This window comes from Sturnus vulgaris, chromosome 16 (genome assembly GCF_052056855.1).
Source record: "Sturnus vulgaris isolate bStuVul1 chromosome 16, bStuVul1.hap1, whole genome shotgun sequence".
Taxonomy (NCBI): domain Eukaryota; kingdom Metazoa; phylum Chordata; class Aves; order Passeriformes; family Sturnidae; genus Sturnus; species Sturnus vulgaris.
Window position 1 is genome coordinate 7,315,989 of NC_142258.1, and position 19,697 is coordinate 7,335,685.

The window sequence follows — 19,697 nt, forward strand, 5'->3', positions numbered from 1 at the left end:
ACTTATGGCTTTCTATTCTGCATTTCTAGGGAGAAATTACATGGCACCACCTGCCTGCAGCACTTGCTGGCTCAGCTGCAGGTCTGTAGTGATACATTGTGAATTTTGCTGGTTTTAATCAAACCTGGACAAAGGCCTCTTATCTACAGAGCTTCTTTAAGCTTCCTATCAATTGCCAGGAATAGGAGAGAGGGCTGAGCAGTGCCCTTGCTAAAGGAGGATGTACAGTGGGAGCTCGCTTTGTACGGACAAGGACAATCTCCAAATGCAAACCCATAATCAAGCAGGCTCTACTGCTTTCACTGCACACAGAACTATTTGTTTAGTGAAGAGAAAAAAAAATCCAGTAAAACAAATCTTTGCTTACAGAAGTTGCAGTGGTAACTGTGGTTGCTCGCATATTTTCCTGTCACTGTATTGCCTTTTACCTGTAACCTGTATTCTTCTAGGGTTGCTCTTGGCTCTCCTGCATATCCTGTAGCTTTAGAGTGAGAGAATCTCTATAAACTTACTGGTCTTAAAAATCCTGTAAAATGCTAAGAAAAGGCAAAATGAACACAGAGGGGAGATAATCAGATGGCAGAGTTGTTCCATCATTGTCTTCCAAGGCCCACCGTGGCAAATGCAGCTCTCTTGATTCATGTGGGGTGCAGGAGAGGGAGCAGCTGCTCCCTGGTCAGAGCAAAGCTGATTCCTAAGAAAAAAACCCGTAACATCTTTAGGGTTTGTCTGGGCTACACCTGGTGGGTACATGTATCACAGGTGGCTCATGTAGTGCAATCCACCCAAGAAGCAACTGATGTAAGACTTAAGATAGGGGAAAAGAGAGAGGCTGGATTCTCACTCCTGTCTTGGCTCCTCTGCTCACCCCAAAATACAACTGAACACACAGTATGTGCCAGCACTGCTACAGGGTTGTGGAAATGTAGAAATGTGGAAATGTGACTCAAGGGAGCAGTAACAGCTGGCTGAATTCCACAAGCTCCTTAAAAACAGTATTTGGTTCAGATATTATTTATTATTGCATTGAAAAGATATTATTTGATTTACAAACACACATAATATTTATTATATTTTTTAAAAGCTTTAGAACAATTAAACTATTTTACATAAATATTATTTTCATTCCTCTAATCACCTATTATTTATAAATATTTACTTTCAATATTTTTTGCACTGTCTCAGGTCTCTGTAATTCCTCAGGCTAACTGACAGTAGCTGTAGCCACGGCTTCATCAGAAGAGTTTAGTCACCCTTTTCTTCATTGGAGCTACTGGACTTGTTACAGCACTGTTGTCCTGTGACAGTTCCTCTTTCTCTACCTTCTCACCCTCCTGAACCATCACTTTTAGAAAATATTTCCCAGCATGAAACGAAGATCCATTAAAACTATTCCTTGGACCCATTTGTGGTGAACTCCTTTGCTGTAACACTGGGGAACTTGGGGAACATTTTCTGATAGATCCTGTGTTTTCACTTTTCTAGTTGTTTTTTGTTTGTTTGTTTTTTTCTTTCTTAATGAGGTCAGACAGGTGTCATCATAGTAACATGAATAGCAAAGTCCATAGTGGCTGAGGAATGAGGAATGTACTATGACCAGACAGTTAATACTCAGAAACAAAATGAGGTTTTCCGGAGCAGGTAAGTGGTCATTTGATTTTAGAAGAAAGAAAGAATGATCAAACTTAACAAAGTGCCAAAAACAAACAGCATTTTAAGGAAAGTGTGATCTTCTTGGCAGGTAGGTCTTGTTTTTAGATAATGATCCACAGAATCAGCAAATGAGAATTTCTTTGGTTTGTAACCGAGTTGATTTCGTGCCTTGTCTATTCGGAAAGTGTGAGTTACAGTGACATTCCACACCTGAAAGTCAAAAGGACAGTTATGGCAGTGACTTTAATATCCAGTTTTCTAGAACTTGGGTGAAAATATATCAACAGTGATACTACAATGGAAACAGAACAGGAAACAGAGCTGCAATGCAGACAATCCAAAGGGTTATCATGTCCTTAATGAGAATTTGAGTCAGAAATATATAAACATTATATTTTTTAATATATTTACCTCATTCCTTGTCAAGAAAGGTGTAAAGCTAAAAACTGGCTTTAGTATCAGGTGCAGATATTCCATCACAGCAGCTGTGAAACAGAAATTACTTAATGAGACACCTGGACAACAATAAACTGAGACAATGCTGACATTATATATCCTGTAATTCCTACTGGTAGAAGGCACTGTTTAATTTATAAAGTACATGATGAGTTTATGAATGGTCTTTAAACTTTATCTGGTACAACTAATACCACATGACACAAGTGATTATTCTCAATTAAAATCATGTTAAGTTAAATAATTCCTGTAGTTTGGGTCCCTGCACTTTATAAAACTACTATGTAGCTTCATAGGAATAAAAAAAAAATCAAACAACACACCACAATAATTAAGAATGTGTTTTATTTCTTTTACCTGCTATATGAGCCAGGAGAACAGGAATATGTATCCAAGGTTTCCTGTAGCCTAATTTTTCGAACTAAAAAACAGTATAAAAAGAAAGAATAACAGAGAACTTATACCAAATTGAGGGAGTCAATTAGGCATGGAAATGGGGGGGGAAAAAAAAAGGAAAAAAAAGAATGAAAGAATGTTGATAAACTTGTATCTAAACTTTTTTTTTCCAGCTAGTGTTCCTGTCAATACAGGTAGTAAAAAATGCAATTGAAGCCCACTACTCATTCTTTGGTGTCCACCTCCCACCCCTCATCTGCAATTGGACAGCAAAGGGGAATAAAAGTCCATTCCCATGAGGGAAGTGATCCAGACTGGAATAGTGAACTACAGTTAAATACAGGCCCAGTTTTCTGCTGCAGTCATTTTCTGTGACAGCATTGCAGGATCAAAACTTTGGCATGCTCCTAGAATCTCAGCCTGATATTTCTGAAAATACAGTGTTGTCTCTTTTTAGCTTCTAAGATAAGATTGTGAATGGGCTTCCCCTCTGTGCTGCAGCTGATGGCAGGACAAAGGGATAAGCAATGGCTGTAAGAGTCCTGCCAGATGCCAGAGGCAGAGCTTGCCATGCACTGTGGGTTTGCTTCATGAAATGCTCTGTCCTGCAGCACGTTCTGGACTTCCCAGCTAAATCCTCTCACAGCAAAACAGCCAAACTCCACAGTTACATGCATCCAAAACGTCTCTTAACACCAGTGGAACTTTGGGATATGCAGGGAAAACAGGACTGAGTTTAATGTTAAGGAATTCAGTAATTTATGTGCACTGAACTTCATTTAGTTGATCTGGTGTGTCAGTCAGTGACAGGACTCGTGGCCCCGTGGTGCTGGGAGCTGCAGGGCTTTGCAGTACGTACCAAAGGCACAATCCACTCAGAGAAGATGACATTTTCACCATCGTGGATGTAATAAGCCTGACCACTCTGGTAAAGAAGCAGAGAAAAACAATGACAAAACTGTGCACAAGATGGCGTTTTCTGTTTCTCTCATACCTACCTACCTGTCATGATTTTGTGAGCAACATGCCAGCGTGCACAAGGTGAATATACACAGAAGAAACTGCCCCCACTGGGCTTCACTGTGGTTAGCCCAGAGTGGTGGTAGAGCTCATGGTGATTAACCATGGTGTAGTGCAGATCAGAGCTCAGTTTCCCCATGTAGTGGCCCAGTTGTTGGAGCATTATGTTCTTCATGATGTGCTGAGCACAGAATGACCTTTGTGAGTCCAACAGAAGGGGCAGCACTGATGGTATTTAACAAACACAGCCCTGAGGTCGAGTTCCAGCTGTGCTCTGGATGAGGAGTCTGCCCAGCTCTGAGTACCAGGAACACCTGAGCACCCAAACCTGGGACTCAGGGAAGGACATCAATCTAAAGCAGCTGCTGGCTTCCAAGCACTGAACTAATTGAGAACACATGGACAGGTGTTCACCTGTGTCAGTACCTTTTGTCTGTATGTTCCTACCAATCTAAATGAATCTGAGACCTTCAGGAACTGTGAATGCAGCAGCTGTTGCATCGTTGTCAGTTCTGGAATGCTTCACAGTCCTAAGACTTGTGTTGCAATTATTTAAACCAGTAGAACAAAAGGAAAAACCTCTAAAAATTGTACTTTAATTTTGTACATCTCTTTTTGGAATCTTCGGCTCTGAAAATTCAACTGAAATGCCTCAGAATGGTTGCTCTAAATTTTATGTATCAAGGGTTAGAACCTATTTTCAAGAGAGTAACAGGATATATAGATTTGTGTAATGGTGAATATATTTAGCTAGTTAAAAATACAGCTTCCTCCAGTAACCCAGGAAATTATGTATTTTCAAACCAAACAAAAGCATCATCAAAATATGAGCAGAATATATTTGCATTTGGACTGTCTGTGTGCTTGTGGAGCTACACACAGTTTTAGGGAATTTAGCATATGACTTTTTGGACACTCTCTGATCTCAAAACATCAAAAATTAAATCTGTTTGAGAATTCAAGCTAGGGCACAATGATTCTATTGTTTACTTACAGCTACATAGCCCTTCTCAGAGGTGAGAGCCTCAGCAGCCAGCAAATGAGCTTGCACTAGATTTCCTATGTGAACCCAGTTCATCTGAACTTCGTGATTCCCAAACTTGAAGTTAAAGAGTCTCCTTTGGATATTTATCTGTAGAAACAGAAACCATGAGATAACGACATTATTCCTTTATTATGCACTATAATACTGATTTTGTCTCAACCCAAATATTTGGAATTTGCTGTATTTGTGTACAATTACAGCACAAGAAATGTGTCACAAGAAAAAACCCAACTAATGGGAGGTTTTAGAAATCAAAGACAGTTGCACTGATAGGCAGTGGCAAAATATAGTGACATTAAATTTTTTGGCAGACACTAAAGTGCATATTTAAAAGACACTAATAGGGATGCAAACCCAGTTCTTTTACCATGGCATTTCAGCTTTCCACTTTTCCTTTTCACTGAGAAGCCCAGCTTGATCCTGGCCCACAGTGCTGCTTTCATGCTATTTGTTACCCTGCACCACATCACCTATCCCCAAGCTTTCACCACATTCCTGCAGGAATGGTTAAGAACTGCAATCAAGGTACTTCCACTTGTGCTATGCCCTTACAACTACTTGTGGTGTCCTCCAGAGCTGACTACAAAACACATACGGCTACTCGAGGCAGGTGCCGCTGCTCTTCTGGTCCATAGATGCCCGGCGGGCGAAGCACACACGTGTGGAGCTTGTCCCCTCCTTGGAGAGAGAGCAACAGGTGACTGTCAGACAGCTGGGAGAGCAACAGATGGCTGACACATATTGTCTGAATTTACACTGTCAATATTAAGGCTCATTTTGACCATTCTGTGTGGTTTGGCTTCCTAGGGACTTGATTTCATCTCTGTGTGAAATTGAATTCAGTAGCAGTGACAGACCTGAGCTTAGCAGCCTGAAAAACTTTCCTGGGGTTACAGGAAGAACCCATTGGATAGTGCTTACAAATTGGTATTATCAGAACAGCTAATTGTCCACTGAAGACAGGAATAGAAACATGTAAAGGTGGCTGTAGTCAGGGGGGGTTGGTCTCTTTCTCCAGGCAGCTCTGACAGAACAAGAGGACACAGCCTCAAGTTGCACCAAGGGAAAATTAGGTTGGATATTAGGAAAACGTTTTTCATGGAAAGAGTGATAAAGTACTGGAATGGTCTGCCTGGGGAGGTGGTGGAGTCACCATCCCTGGATGTGTTTAAAAAAGACTGGATGTGGCACTCGGTGCCATGGTTTAGTTGAGGTGTTAGGGCATGGGTTGGACTCGATGATCTTAAAGGTCTCTTCCAACCCTGTGATTCTGTGAATCCTTATTTCAGTTAAAGTATAATATTGATAAATGAGCAACCAGAGAAAGGAATGCCCATTAGCACTCCTAGTGATAGAAAAGCCCCACATGCTTTACATGTACCTTTGAGTAAAGTTCCATTAGCAGCAAGAACCATTTGGTCTGCAATTGCCTTGGTTCTGGAATAATGATTAAATTGCTATAAAGAAGCAGAATAAGATAATTATTGAATCTGTAAAGGCAAACTTGCTGTTTATTCCTGATATTTCAATCTATCCAGCTCACTGATATCAGCTGAGCAAAACAAAACTAGAAATAGTTGGATTTAGTAAATATATAGTTTGTTTATGACAAAAAACAGACTTACACTTTAGTGGGATGAGTTTAGCTTCAGAGTGAATTTAAGTCAATTTGTATTTACTTAAATTACTTTTTGTGCTGAATATACTGAGAATATCTACAGTAAAACAACTTCTGCTCCCAGAATAGCCTTCACACAATCTACCCTTTGGAGCACAGTAAATGCCACACCATCCTATGGATAAAGTACCTTTTCCAGTGGAAAATAAGGTACAGTTTCTTCATCTCCTTCTTCAATAGGCTTCCCTCCAAACACCACATTCACTGTACTGGTATATATCAGTCTAGGGATATTTCTTTGTTTGCAGACTACAGTGAGACACAAAATAAATTATTTAAAACAAAAATAAAGAGGGAGAAATAACTGAACTGGCAGGTTTTCTTCTTGAAAACAAATACTACAATTATAGAAAAAAACCTAGTATTTTAATTTTAATGTTGCTTTATCATTTAGTATAATATTATCTTCCATTCAGCTGGAATTTTTAATCTCAAATATGTGAATATTACACATTGTGGTCACCAAATGTTTCATGATGAGGTACCTGTAAATATCATATCACTGATTGCAGACATCAACTGGGTAGAGGAATTATCTTGGTGGGGGAAAAATTCCTCCTTGAGAAGCCTTTCTTAAAACATGTTCATTTTCCAAATGGAATACAAAGGAAATGAGTAAGAACACTTGTTGTGGTACAGCCCTTGGGGCAGTGCTGAGGGAAGCAGCCACTCCAAGGCCACTGGGTTACCCTCAGTTCCAGGAGATGCCTCTTGCCCCTGACTTTGAAGGAACATGAAGTCACAGGGGAGCACGGGCCAGCTCTGCCCACATGCCACCAAACTTCCTTTGTGTCAGTCTGTTCATCAGTGACAAAGGATGTGTTAACAGGAAAACATACCCTGCTAGTGTATAATCAGCTGTGCTTTGAATACAAAGGAAATTAATGTTATTTGCAAAGCAAAGACTTAATTATGAATTCCAGTCTTGTGTAGCTAACACACTGTAGCTAAATTCTGCTGCATATCTGTCATTGCAAACTCCAATAATGTAAATTTCCTTATAATTTAACAATATTTCTAAAGTGAATTAAAATGCAAACTCGGGATTTTTTTAAATCTACAGAGCAGTCTGTTCTGCTGGTTCATTGGCTCATTTTAAAAATAATAAATGTTAATTATTGTTGTAAATTTTTGGGAAAAAATACAATAATAAGGTGTATTATTAAAATGATGATGAGCAGGTTCATGCTCCTCCCAGCATCTTGGTTTGCTGGGAGCCTATGGAAATTTGACATGACACGTTTCAGTGGGTTTGGAGGCTGGGGAAGGAAGAAGGGAATATGTGGCAACTCTTCCTTCTAACTTGTTCAGACTTTTACTTGCCTACTATTCCATTTCTACATTTTTTCAGTAATAACACACAGGCTGCATGAAAATTAGTCTAAATAAAAACTGATTTTGCCATTTTGCTGCCTTTTTTTCCACATTTGGTTTCTGAGGGAAAAACAAAGAGAAGGTAGCTTTGGTATTTACAGTACACTCAGAAAATGTTCTTTCTGGAATTGAATATACTGGAAGAGATCTACTGGCATCTTCCAGGGACACTAGTTAAAAATCAGCATACAATAAAAAGGATCACAGTAGCAGAAAGGATGTAAGGTTTTCTGTATTAATGTGATAAAATAATAGCTAAATATACTTACACATCTCTGGAGCTTGTTACCAAATGTTTATGACACAACAAACAGTACAACTGCTCTCATCTTATTTCTATGAGGAAAGAGGATAACACTTCTCCATTACATAAAATAAAGGGAAAAAATAATAAAAAATATAATGGAGGAGAGCTTTATTGGATTGCCAAGGAATGAAGTCCAGGTTGAAAATCTATCCCCAGTTCAAACCAATGGCAAATCTGCCAGCTTTAATGGGACCTGCACACTCAGGTTTACATCACACTCTGACAGGAGGGAGAGAACAGACTCATTTTACTGCCTGCAGGAAACATCCAGTTAGTTTTTTAATTCATGATTTAGATCATATACAGAGAAAGGAAATCTAGGTACCTACCATCAATTATTATTTTTGTGCCTCCAACATTTATGGATTCAATCTGATCTTTCTTTTGAAGCTAGAAATAGAGTTTGCACAAGATTTAATTAATCAAACAAGTCACATTTACTGTATGATGGTTACAATTGCCAGATCTAGAATAGCTGAGGTCTTTTTGTGATACATACTACAGTTTTGTCTGTCTGATATACACTGATTTCTGGCAGTTCTCTGGCAGTTTTTATTGTCTTGTTCAGTGTATGAGCAAAGAAAGTTGAAATGTGAAAGATAAAATGCATCTAAAAGGAAATAACAATACTTCAATATTTTGTCACACCCCAGATAATTCATGATATAGAAACAAAAATTATGGGCAGGGGTTATTGCTCCCTGAAAGCTTTCACAAGTTCTTGTTTCAGTGGCAATCTGTCCTGTTCCTAGAAATAAATTAGTAGGTTCATGACTTTTTGATAACACCTCCTGTGACTATCACTGTTATTCAGCATAACATATTGTTGTGGTCTGTTTGCTCATGACTGAGTTCACAAGAGGAAAATGCATCAGTATTAGTTTTGGAGCGAGGCTGTCACTCTTCTTCAGATCAGAGAAAAAGGCTTCTTATCCAAGATCTTAAAACTATGATCTCATTTTTCTAGAATATTTTGTAGTACATTACTTTCACACTTTGACTTTATTATTTAAGGAATACCTCCCTTATTTCTTGTGGGGATGACTTGGCCTTTATAACAACTTCTGTCTCACATAAATATTGTAAAATTACATTCTTTGTTACGTACAGACAATTTATTTCTTTCTCAAAAATAACCAAAGAACACTTTAGGAAAATGGTACTTGCTTGTTCCAATCCTGACATTCCACATGCAGCCACATGGAAAACACAGTCAACCCCTTCACATGCTTTGAACACTGCTTCATAATCCCTCACATCACCCTGTAAAATGAGAAAAGAATGGATTTTTGACAAGGAGAGCTCTTATATTCTCTATAGAACTGTATTAACTGTGGCTAGTAAGGAAAATCTAAAGGTATTCTGGTCTATTTTTCACAGTACTTAACAATTAAATAAAATATAATGGACAGGAAGAAAAAGTAATGATTAGGAATTTTGCCAGTATTTTGTTGCAAAACAAAGATGACTCTTGTTGGCTTCAATTATAATGCGTATTTTCACACTTAGTCCTGCAGCCTCCAGGCTGGCAAAACTTGTTTGACTTGAATGGGAGCAGCAAGAGCTCGAGGGCTGGAGAATCCAGCCCCAAGGACAATAAATCACAGCAGGAAGGGTTCAGCCGTTTGCCTTGGAATCACCAAATAAGAAAACCTCGTTTCTGTTGGCACCTTGAGATGTGATCTGTGCTGTCTTCACAAATGTCTTTTTATCTCTCTAGGGCTTGTTTGGTGCACTCTATGATACCTTTAATTCCAGTTTTGTACAAGAGTAAAAAACTCAGTACAATCTGTATGTGTTTAATACTTTAGTGTACACTACTGTATACTATAATCACATTGATGAAATTCCCTGTATCACTGAGCACACCTGTATCTAGTATTAAATCCTATGATGGGTTTAGAATATTATATTGCAGTTGTGTATACCAGGTAATACTACATTAATAGTACTCCTCATATCTACATAATTGATAGAATAATCCCAAAAGAAACACCTGAAGGTAATATTAAAAGCTAATCTAGTCAGACTTTAACTCTCAACGTTTTTCTCCTAAGGTTGCCAAGTATTTCACAAATAAGCTGACCTACACTTCCCATCCTCAATGCAATGCTACAGGAGCTAACCAGTATAAACAATATTAACCATCTCCAAATCACTGCTCAAGGCTCCAACCTCTGAAGTCACTTATCTTATTAATTCATTTACTAGGACTCCATAGTTCAATTTTCCAGATAACTCTCTTACACTGTGTAGTATTTATTCTTTTAAAATTGATTTATAATAAAATGCTGTTCAAGAAGATAATTTGTGAGATCTTGAGTCCCCTTTAGAAGATGTAAATTGCCATCAGTCCACAAACTTAAATCAAATTATATGGACTTACAGCATTAACAAATCAAGCTTATGGTGTTTGAATGGTTCCTCAATAATGCTTTATCCCTCTTCCATGTTCTGTAAAAGTTGTTAAGAAATTGAACTTGAAAGCGTCCTGGGTCAGACAAGATCTGCTTAGCCTGATATTCTGCTCTCACCCAGAATCATCCATCCCCCTCTGCCTCCCTTCCACCTGCCCCAGAGGGTGATGTAGCCCAAAGGAGAAAACCTAGCATCACAATGACAGCCTGCAGGACCAAGGTCCTGTGATCCCTTCCAGCTTTGCCATCAGCTTCCCAGTTCTAGCAGGGATGGCAAATGCTCTTACAGTAAATTCTCAAGAAAGATCAGCTGAGCAATACCCTGGGTTTAGCCAGAATTTGTGTGACATGACAGGAGCAGCCAGAAAGTACCCCCAGAGCCCAAACCTGAGCACCTGGAGCAGCTGTGAGAGGCACTGGGAAATGTGTCCTCCACACATGGCAGTGAGCTGTCAAATACTGGAGACCCCTTTTATCAGACACAGTAATTCCTTGAACTGTTAAAATCAAAAAGAAGCAGTGCTCATAAATGGGTGCTGCAGGAAGAGTGTGAACAGGGCAAGCAAATGTGACACTTTCCCCCAGAATGTTCTTCGTGTCTTGAAGCATTTTCATTCAGAAGATTTCTTGAGCCTAATTTAATTTATCTATTCAGCAGTTTCCAGAGAAGGTAAATTTTTTTTTGGCTTTGTACATGCCTTTTACCCCCTGCACGAAAAGCCACATCATTTTGTTTGTACTGAACTGACTCTTCCTTCCTGCTGGCCCTTCCTTCTTGTACTGGAAGGACAGTGAGCAATGCCACTCCCAGCCCATAGAGCTCTTCTGCTCCTGAGTCACCTCTTTCCCAGCCTGGAAATCCCAGTTTTCTCAATCATTCTGCATTTGTGATCCCCTTTATTGCCCTATCTTGGCTCTTACCCTTTTACTTAAAATAGTTCCCCTGAGCAGGCACCTTTGTCCCTTCACTGTTCACAGTTTCCATGGGGCGCTGAATGGCACCTCTCAACAGAGCATCACTGGTGACACCGAGACACTGGGACCCTATTTGTCATCCCTTAATCAGGTACTTATGCATGCAAGGACCTTTTACCACAGCTTCTTCTTGTCCTGAAAGGCTTTTCCATAAATGTTTTAATCAAAGGTTCTTAAGAGGAAGCCTTGATAATGAGCATTAGACATGCAACTCCAACATACCTTGAAAAAATCGGCTCCGCTTGGAATTTCCCATTTAGGTTTCCGAACATCAAACAGCACAACAGCAATTCCAGAGCTAACAAGGGCACATCCCAGATTGTATCCCAGGTAGCCTCCACCTCCTGTCACCAGTGTCCTGCTGCTCCTGGGAGCCAGCAGCCCAGCAGGCTCAGTCACTTGGCTCTCACAGGGTTGGCTGCTGTGGAGCTCTTCTGTGGATCCCTCTAGCATCACGACTGCAGCAGAGAAAATGTCTTGAAAACTCCTGCATAATACTTTGAGGTCTGGGTAATTTCAATTACTTTCACATTACAATGCTCCCACACTAGTTTTTATTATGTTAATATGTTTAAAATGTATGAATTCATAATTTTGGTGATGGGCTTTCTATGTATATTAGTCTTTTCCTCATATTCCTAGACTTCATATTATACAGAAATGAAGAGAAATCACAGGATTTTAGAGCCATTATAGTTACCTAACCTTAACAGCTATGTTGGCATTTTTTAATACTTGGTTTAATCAAACATGTTATCCTTGAAAACTCATTAACTTCTGATATATTAATGCCAAATTGATGTTATCCTACTAGTCAGGAAAATAAACCAAGACATTAGATAAGGAATATAAGAAAGGATTAATTCTATTTTTAAAATAAACTTTGTTTCATATTTGGGTCTTTAGTAATGATAAAAATTAGTTACCATTTTAAGCTTTTCCAGTTACTCATTAAATATATTTAGTTTTCTTTCTAGTTCTCACTAACTTTTGACCATATTATCCTCAGTAGGGCATTCATAACAAATAAACCAACAAGGGGCAGAAGAGGTAAGCCATCTGCCCTGTGGGTTCTTCTAGTTGGGAAAAATGATTAGAATATCATTCTAGGATAACAACTCCATGGGAGTTACCCATCTGTACACCTTGTTCTATATTGAAAATTAGTTTATTCTACATTAATTACTTGTCCAAGAAATTTTCATTTTCCCACACAGAGAGCCCCTGTTGTCCTGATTCCATGCCTGGCCTTTGCACATTGGGATCTAGGCTCTTATACCCCCAGACAAAAATCCAGAAGAAATCTGCAATCAGTTATGCCACCATGAAGTGGGAACCCAACTGGGTCTGCAGTCTATATAGGAATATGGACCCAATCTCTGCAGATTATTTTGGTTTTCTCATAGTTGGAGAGCTCCTTATAGGAGAGGAGCCTCCCAGCTGAGTACAGTTTGCCCTCAGCCATTTATGCCAGGCTTCAGCAGAGCTCAGGCACAAATGGGCATGGCTGGTAGCTGGTAACTCTGTCACTTCCAGAGTGACAAAAATATTCTCGAAAAGTGACACAAAATGCAGCCACAGCACACAAAATTATGGACTACTTTAACCATTGCTTACTTAGTATTTTATACTTTTGTTTGTGATATTCTTCTTATTTTTTATGTTAGGTTTTAGATTTCAGACACAGGAAGGGACCATATGTCCACACTGTTGCATGGTTTTAACACCAATGTCAGTTCACTCAATTCAGTAAACTGAGTGGCATAACAGTGTAAAACACAAGCTGCTCATGTTGAGAAATATCCTGACATTTCAAAAATGAAAAATAACCCATGTTTCCACAAAAATTTAAATTACAACTAATGTAATACAACTAAAACAAGTATGCTGTCCTGTTCAAGCAAGGAAACACAAATTTGTGTCTCTAGATTATGCTATGCAGGAGTCTTAAGCCATATAAAATTCTTTTGCCTTGTCGTCTGAGAAAAAGCATCTTTTTATATGCTGTAAGAAGAAATAAAGTCAAGCTTAGCACATATATTACAAAAAGGCATTTGAGAAATGGTAAATATTTGAGTACTTGTCATTAATATCTCCTTAAGGTTTAAGTAAGCTGGAGGTTGCATTAAAAAGTTTAAAGTTTTCTAGAAATCTCTTTCTTAAAAAGCACTAGTAGCATTAGTATGTTAATCTGCTTCATGGATTTAGAAAATTGTTTTCAAATTTTAAACATAAGCAGTTTTCTTTTTGAAAAAGCTTCTTTTCAGAATCAGTAACTTCATTTTTTCTCTGAATTTTTAGGAGCTATTATTATTTATAAACGTTTCTGCATGATAAACAAAGTCATACCTCATGAAGCACATGTCGTGTGAGTTGCACTTAATTCATTTCAAACTCTACTGTCATTTCAAATATCAGAAATGTTCTAATTACTTCCCATAAAAAGTAAAAGTCAAACATATCAAGTTTTTAAAAATAACTAAAGAAGTAGTAAGTACCCTTGGTAGAATCCTGCTGTCAGTGCTCTCCCAGGCCTTCCTGTCCAGGTAAGAGGTTGAGATGTCTCTGTGCTGGACAATTTGTGACTCAAGGGCATCAGGTGCTCTCAGGCAGACAGAGAAGTTCAGTGTGCTCAGGCCTTTTGCTGTTCCTGCTCCTTTGTAGCTGGTGCTTGGCTGGGAGCCAAAAAAGGGCAGGGCTTAATCTGTACATAATATACGTTCCATTTCAGGAAAAAAATTTAAAATTCTGCACATCACACTGGTACCTCTCACTTACTTGGTAAAAGTGTAAGACACTACACAACACAAATAGATCATTGGTACCATCATTCTGTAGATAAACTACTAGAGAAGAAACAAAAATCCTATTTGGCAGTGCTACTCAGCACTTTCATCCTGACTCTTCTATCTCCATCTCCAACCCAATTTTGTATTTGCAGAGAGGCACAAGGGCTGTTCTCTGATTTCCAAGATGAATGAAGGTACTAAACTACCTTGTACACAATAAAACAGGAAAAGGTGGTGTACTGTTAAATAATGCATTTAAAATGAATGAATTAATGAAATTATTAATAATTATAAATGTGTTCTGTCCTAAGATTTTAAAGCACATATGCTTTTGCAAACTAAACAATGAGAAGTCAAAGCCAACATTTTAAATGGGTGTGTCTAAAATTAAGTCTCAAAACAGTAGTTAAGATGCTAAAGAAACACTCCCACATCTAAATATAAATTACTACAATTTTCAGTGTTTGCATGTTAGAAATATCTCAAGTTCATAGGTAGCCAATTGCAATTTAAATGTAATTTAATGTTCATGTGCTGACAAGAACTCAAACTGACACCTAGGCAAATGTATTTTCGCATAACATGTATGTTCTAAATATACATGTTGGCATTAGAACCAGAATATTGCACTGTCAAATTAATCTGCACTTCTTGGATTGCTGAGTGAGTGACAAGCTCAGCTCACAGTAAAATCCCCAAGACCGAACTGTCTGTTTTGAGCTGTCCACAGTTTTTACCATTTGATGCAAGAAATAAAGTATCCATTCTATCCCTGAACTATTCCCAAGTCAAAGCAGCTTGTCAGCTTATTCAAAGGATATCAACCCCCCACTCCTCAGTGAAATTTAACAAAGAGCATTTTAACTTGGCTTTGGTTTTGGACACCTCAGAGGAGTTTTCAGAGCTGGTATTTTGTACCTCTCCTGTTATGCTTATTCTCTTACCTTTAGTAAAGAGGGTTGGTCATATTTTGTTCAATGCATCCTGCTAAGTATTTCTGAAAGAAACAGAAGGTAAAGTTACAAGGAGAAAAGCTGCTGCATTAAGATTGGAGCTTGCTTTTGGTCTTGAATCACCACTCTATACTGCCTTTTTCTACCTTTTCTCCTATGACCATTTGTAGTTCATGTAGGCACATAGAAACAAACAAAACATCCAGTACTTGCAGTACTTACAAGGAAGGTGTCAGGGAGTTTGTCCATGTATTTACAAGGAGCAGGTCCACATTTCTGAAATGTTTTTTTGGCTTATCAAAATATTGCTCACATCCAGACTGTAAAGCAATGTTGAAATGTAATTGCACTGTTTCATAGAGGAACCCAGTACGCTTACACAAGTTCATTTCTAATCACATGCTGCTAGAGCCAAGCCTGAATTGAGTAAGGAGGATTTGGCACAAGACAGACAAGACAATCTCTGTCCCCAGCATGCAAAGCCTGGTCCCTGTGCTGGTTCTGAACACTGCTGGGTACTGGACCCCAGAGGGGTTTCAAACCATGGCCCAGAAGGCAGATGTGTGAGACCAGGTCATTCAGAGGTCCTGGGAACTTCACAGCTCTGCACTCCCAGGCCACAGAACAGGAGCTGTGCTCCAGCTGTGGGGTAACCTGAAGAATGGTTTTCAAGTGTGGAAGATCCTATGCAGAAATGAACCTTTAACAGAGTAACCAGAGCATGAAGATCTCGACAGTGAGTTAAGATGACAGCCAGATATTTGGCGTGAGTCACAGGCAGGATGGGATGTTCTGGAGTGCCCAAGGGCAGAGGAATAGCAGAAAATCAGACTAAGCTCTCTCTTAAACCTACTCAAGGACAGGGTTTTGCTGAAATACCTGCCATACAGAAAATACCCTCTCTTCAGTTGACTTATTAAAAATTTCTGTATCTAAGCCCTACATTAGTAGAGTTGTCCAAGCTTTCCATGTGTTTGAGCTGGTGCACTTGTTCACACACAGATGCCCCATCAGAGGTACTGACACAGTCTGTGAGCTCAGAGAGGTGAGACTCGTTTGGACAGGGTACAGAGCACTGACCCCTCTGCAGCCCCAGACAAGCCTGGGCAGAGCTGTTGTAGGCTGTAAGTACTTTTGACTAAGGGAACTTATCTCTTTGTGACTACAAAAAGCACCCTCAGAACAAGGATGTCTAAAATGACAGAGAGCTGAGAGAAGGGAAGTGATAACAGTAAGATATTCACTCTTTATGTGAGAGAAGACAGAAAATGTTAAAAAGCATTTAAATTAGATTAACGGAAGAGAAAAAGAATAGAGCTCTCCTCTAATTATGTCTAGCTGGGCTTAGAACTTTTAGTCAAAAAGAAAAATCATGGGATCTGAATTTGGGAAAGGAAACTTCAGAACATTTTTCATATAGCCAAATGCTAAACATTGGTACATATCAAACATTTCTACAGCATGAACTCATCCTTAAAAAAGTTTACCAACACAATATTGATACAACAACAAATGCAATATACGACCCAAATTGTTATGATAACACAACATTCTTCACATTCCTTGCTAAGTTAGAGGAGTAAGACACAGAGGCAAAGCAACTTACCCGTGTCATGCTCTAAGTCCAGGCCAGAAGGGAAAAGAAGATGCAGATCCTTATTCCTCACTGCAAAGCTAAGAGATCAGGTTCTTCTTAAAACCCTCAATTCTTCATTAACATACATAAATATTCTCACTCTATCTTCCCTTTTTCCTGTTCCTTTGTGTATTTGTGTTACAGTTCTGCATATTTCACTGTTTCCTCATGGAAGGAGTAAAATACACATAAATAGAGCCTTGGAATGTGCTCCATAAAATGCTTTTCAAATGACTTTGTTCTCATTTCCTTTGCATTCGTGGTTACTTTGCATGTTACACAGATTGATTTACAGGTCAAATGAAATGATAACTCTGAGCCTGCATTGCCAAGGCAGGATGGAATTACAGGAAGAAACAAAGCAACTTCTCACAGCAGCAATGAACATCCCTGTATCAGCCCTTGGGTCTTGTTAAAGAAGAGAACAGTTTATGCAATATTTGAAGGGAAGGAATACAAATGCATCATAAATAAAAATACTGTGTTACATTGTACTGAATAAAGGCACATTCCTATACAATTATCAGGGATCACAGCTTGGCTTGCTGCACATGGGAATCAGAGAGACAACAAGTGTCAAACAAACCATAAAATGCATCTTTGAAAGAAATTATAACACCAATTCCAACAGGTTTGTTATTTGCTAGTTTTTACTCTATTTAGAGAAGCCTTGGTACCACATTAGGAGTGGCCAGGGTGAGAGAGGCAGCCCTTGTCATTGAAAGAATATACAATTGTGGCTTACAAATAGAAAGATTATAAACTTGTGGCTACTTATCAAATTCTGCGTAGAATTTAAGATTCTAACTGAGGAAGTCTCACATGATATGAGTCAGAAATTATCAGACTCCTTATAAATTACTTCTGCCAGCTCTTTCACTACCTCAAACCTGAATTATCATTATTGTAACAGAGACAGGGAAGGAAAAGGGTATTTTCTGATGCTGGCAATTTTCTGGAATTGCATTGTCCCTTCTTCCTCTCTCTTCCCATTACTTATTTATTTATTTAAACTAATCAGCAAGCAAACATCTCATAAGCATCTGTTTGAGACAGTGTCACAAAGGACCAAAGTTCAATGGAATGGAATATACATCTGATAAATATCTGATTTAGATGCATTAAAGTGATTCCATGAAATTTCCAGTGACTTGATTATAGTAATACATTTGGGTGCCTAAAGTCTTGGAAGTTAAAAATCTAGATACATGCTAACAGTAGCCACATGCTTATAAGGCATAGAGAAATTCTTACTGAACAGAATTCTAGAGGACACAACACATATTGCCATTACCTTCCTTTGAAGCAGCATGAACTGCTGGGGTGCCTCAAATTTGGGATGCAGGAATTTGTTACTATGCCAGGCTGTCCCACCCTTCTCCTGGAAGCTGTCCCCTGAAGCAGCCATGGCTGAACCATGAATGCAGGAGTTCCTGAACTGCCAGTCCTTGGTAAGATTTATGAACATCTGCACCAGTTAAACCTAGCTCAGCAGCTGGAACCTGGGAATTATAGCAGCACGTGAGCTGCTCCACACAGAAATTCCCAACCCCTGCTGTGAAAGCAGCACTCTCCTGAAGGGGGCTGCACACACATGTGGAGATAGCAACTAGTTCAGCCATTTGTCTTTAATTCATTGCACACCCATCAGCATATTCAGTGAGTCACAGCAATGACATGACTTACAAACTAGCTGGCAGAAAAGTATGCCTTTGGTCAATTATAAAACTCCTCTTTTATTATGTCTTGAATACAGTGGGTTGCATTCCAGCAAGCACAAACCAGGAAAGAAAATGACACAGAGCTGACAGATCGACACTGAAGTCACTAACTGAGTATTACTCAGGTCCTCCCCACTGAGGCATCTCCTGAAAACGTTTTCCTGGCTGACAGCCCTCAGCCTGATGGGACCAGGTAGGATGGGAATTTCCAGGTGGGTAGTAAGGAGATGGAACCTGTATTTTAAAGGAGGTAGCAGGGCTTGAGCAGCCTGCAGGACCACAAGGCTTTGGCTGCACAGCTAAACACACTTACAGAAGAGGAGAACTTGGATGGGGTGTAAAGGCCTGATACTGTAATACCTGACTATTTTACAGCTTCTGTGCTGACACAGATTCTAACATCAACATTTGCTCCTTACTTTTTATTGCATTTTCTTGAACAGGAGGCTTAGAAGCCCTTAGCTCACACCTCCAGCATACAGAAGGCTCCTGAGTTCCCTGGAGTGAGAGATCATGCTCAGGAGAACCAGAGAAATGTGCTGTGCTCTGCCCACAGAAACAAACGCCCAGTCCAGGCCAAAGCAAACAGCTCAGTGATGAGTACTGATGTAGGCTGCCCCAAATTTTGGGTTACAGATCCACTGACAATCAGCCAGTGGAGACACTGTGTAAATGCAATTGTTTTGATAGAATAAAACCTCTGAACACCAAATATTGTATGGGGGGGAAAGGCTGTAAATGAGAGCTTTGACAATTGCAGTCTAACACAACAGACTGAAATATTCTGATGCTTATCCACATTTGCAAAATCCAACATGTTCATTATGATCTTACTTTGCAAAGAGCCTCTGATACCATTTAACACATCTGCATAAGTGTGTTTCCTTTTAAGTTCTTTTAAAGTACTTTTATAGGAATGTAAGAATCTATGCTACAGTACTGTGACATTTCTTAAATCCTCCAGGGAACAAATAAACCCTTTCTGGCAATACAGAAAGCTCATCCTTTCTACCTGGATTTACTGTTTTAACATTTCTGTTAGTACAAATCCTCATTTTATTAGTGATTATCATACAGAAATATAACTAATCCTATTATTTACAATTAACATTTTCATATCAAATCATCTCAGCAGTTACACACATCCACAAATAAAATCACAGAAAGTGATGCACAGCACAAAGCACTAGTTTAACTGCAGCATTCTAGTGAAGGCTGGCACTCACATGGAAGGCAGGAGTCACCTGGTTCAGAGCATACAACACTAAATAGATACA

The 19,697-nt window shown here is 39.0% G+C and overlaps 1 protein-coding gene across 1 annotated transcript; it reads right to left on the reverse strand.

The window, feature by feature from the left end:
* Window positions 1-998: 998 nt before the first annotated feature.
* LOC106864713 (putative short-chain dehydrogenase/reductase family 42E member 2) lies at window positions 999-14,230 on the reverse strand. The gene is made up of 12 exons (XM_014894322.2): window positions 13,820-14,230; window positions 11,544-11,779; window positions 9,097-9,192; window positions 8,259-8,319; window positions 6,379-6,497; window positions 5,952-6,027; window positions 5,166-5,248; window positions 4,520-4,657; window positions 3,365-3,430; window positions 2,467-2,530; window positions 2,065-2,138; window positions 999-1,863 (listed from the first exon to the last, which is right to left on the reverse strand). The coding sequence occupies exons 2-12, from the start codon at window positions 11,772-11,774 to the stop codon at window positions 1,660-1,662; spliced, it is 1,212 nt and encodes a 403-aa protein (XP_014749808.1). The 5' UTR covers window positions 11,775-11,779; window positions 13,820-14,230; the 3' UTR covers window positions 999-1,659.
* Window positions 14,231-19,697: the final 5,467 nt, after the last annotated feature.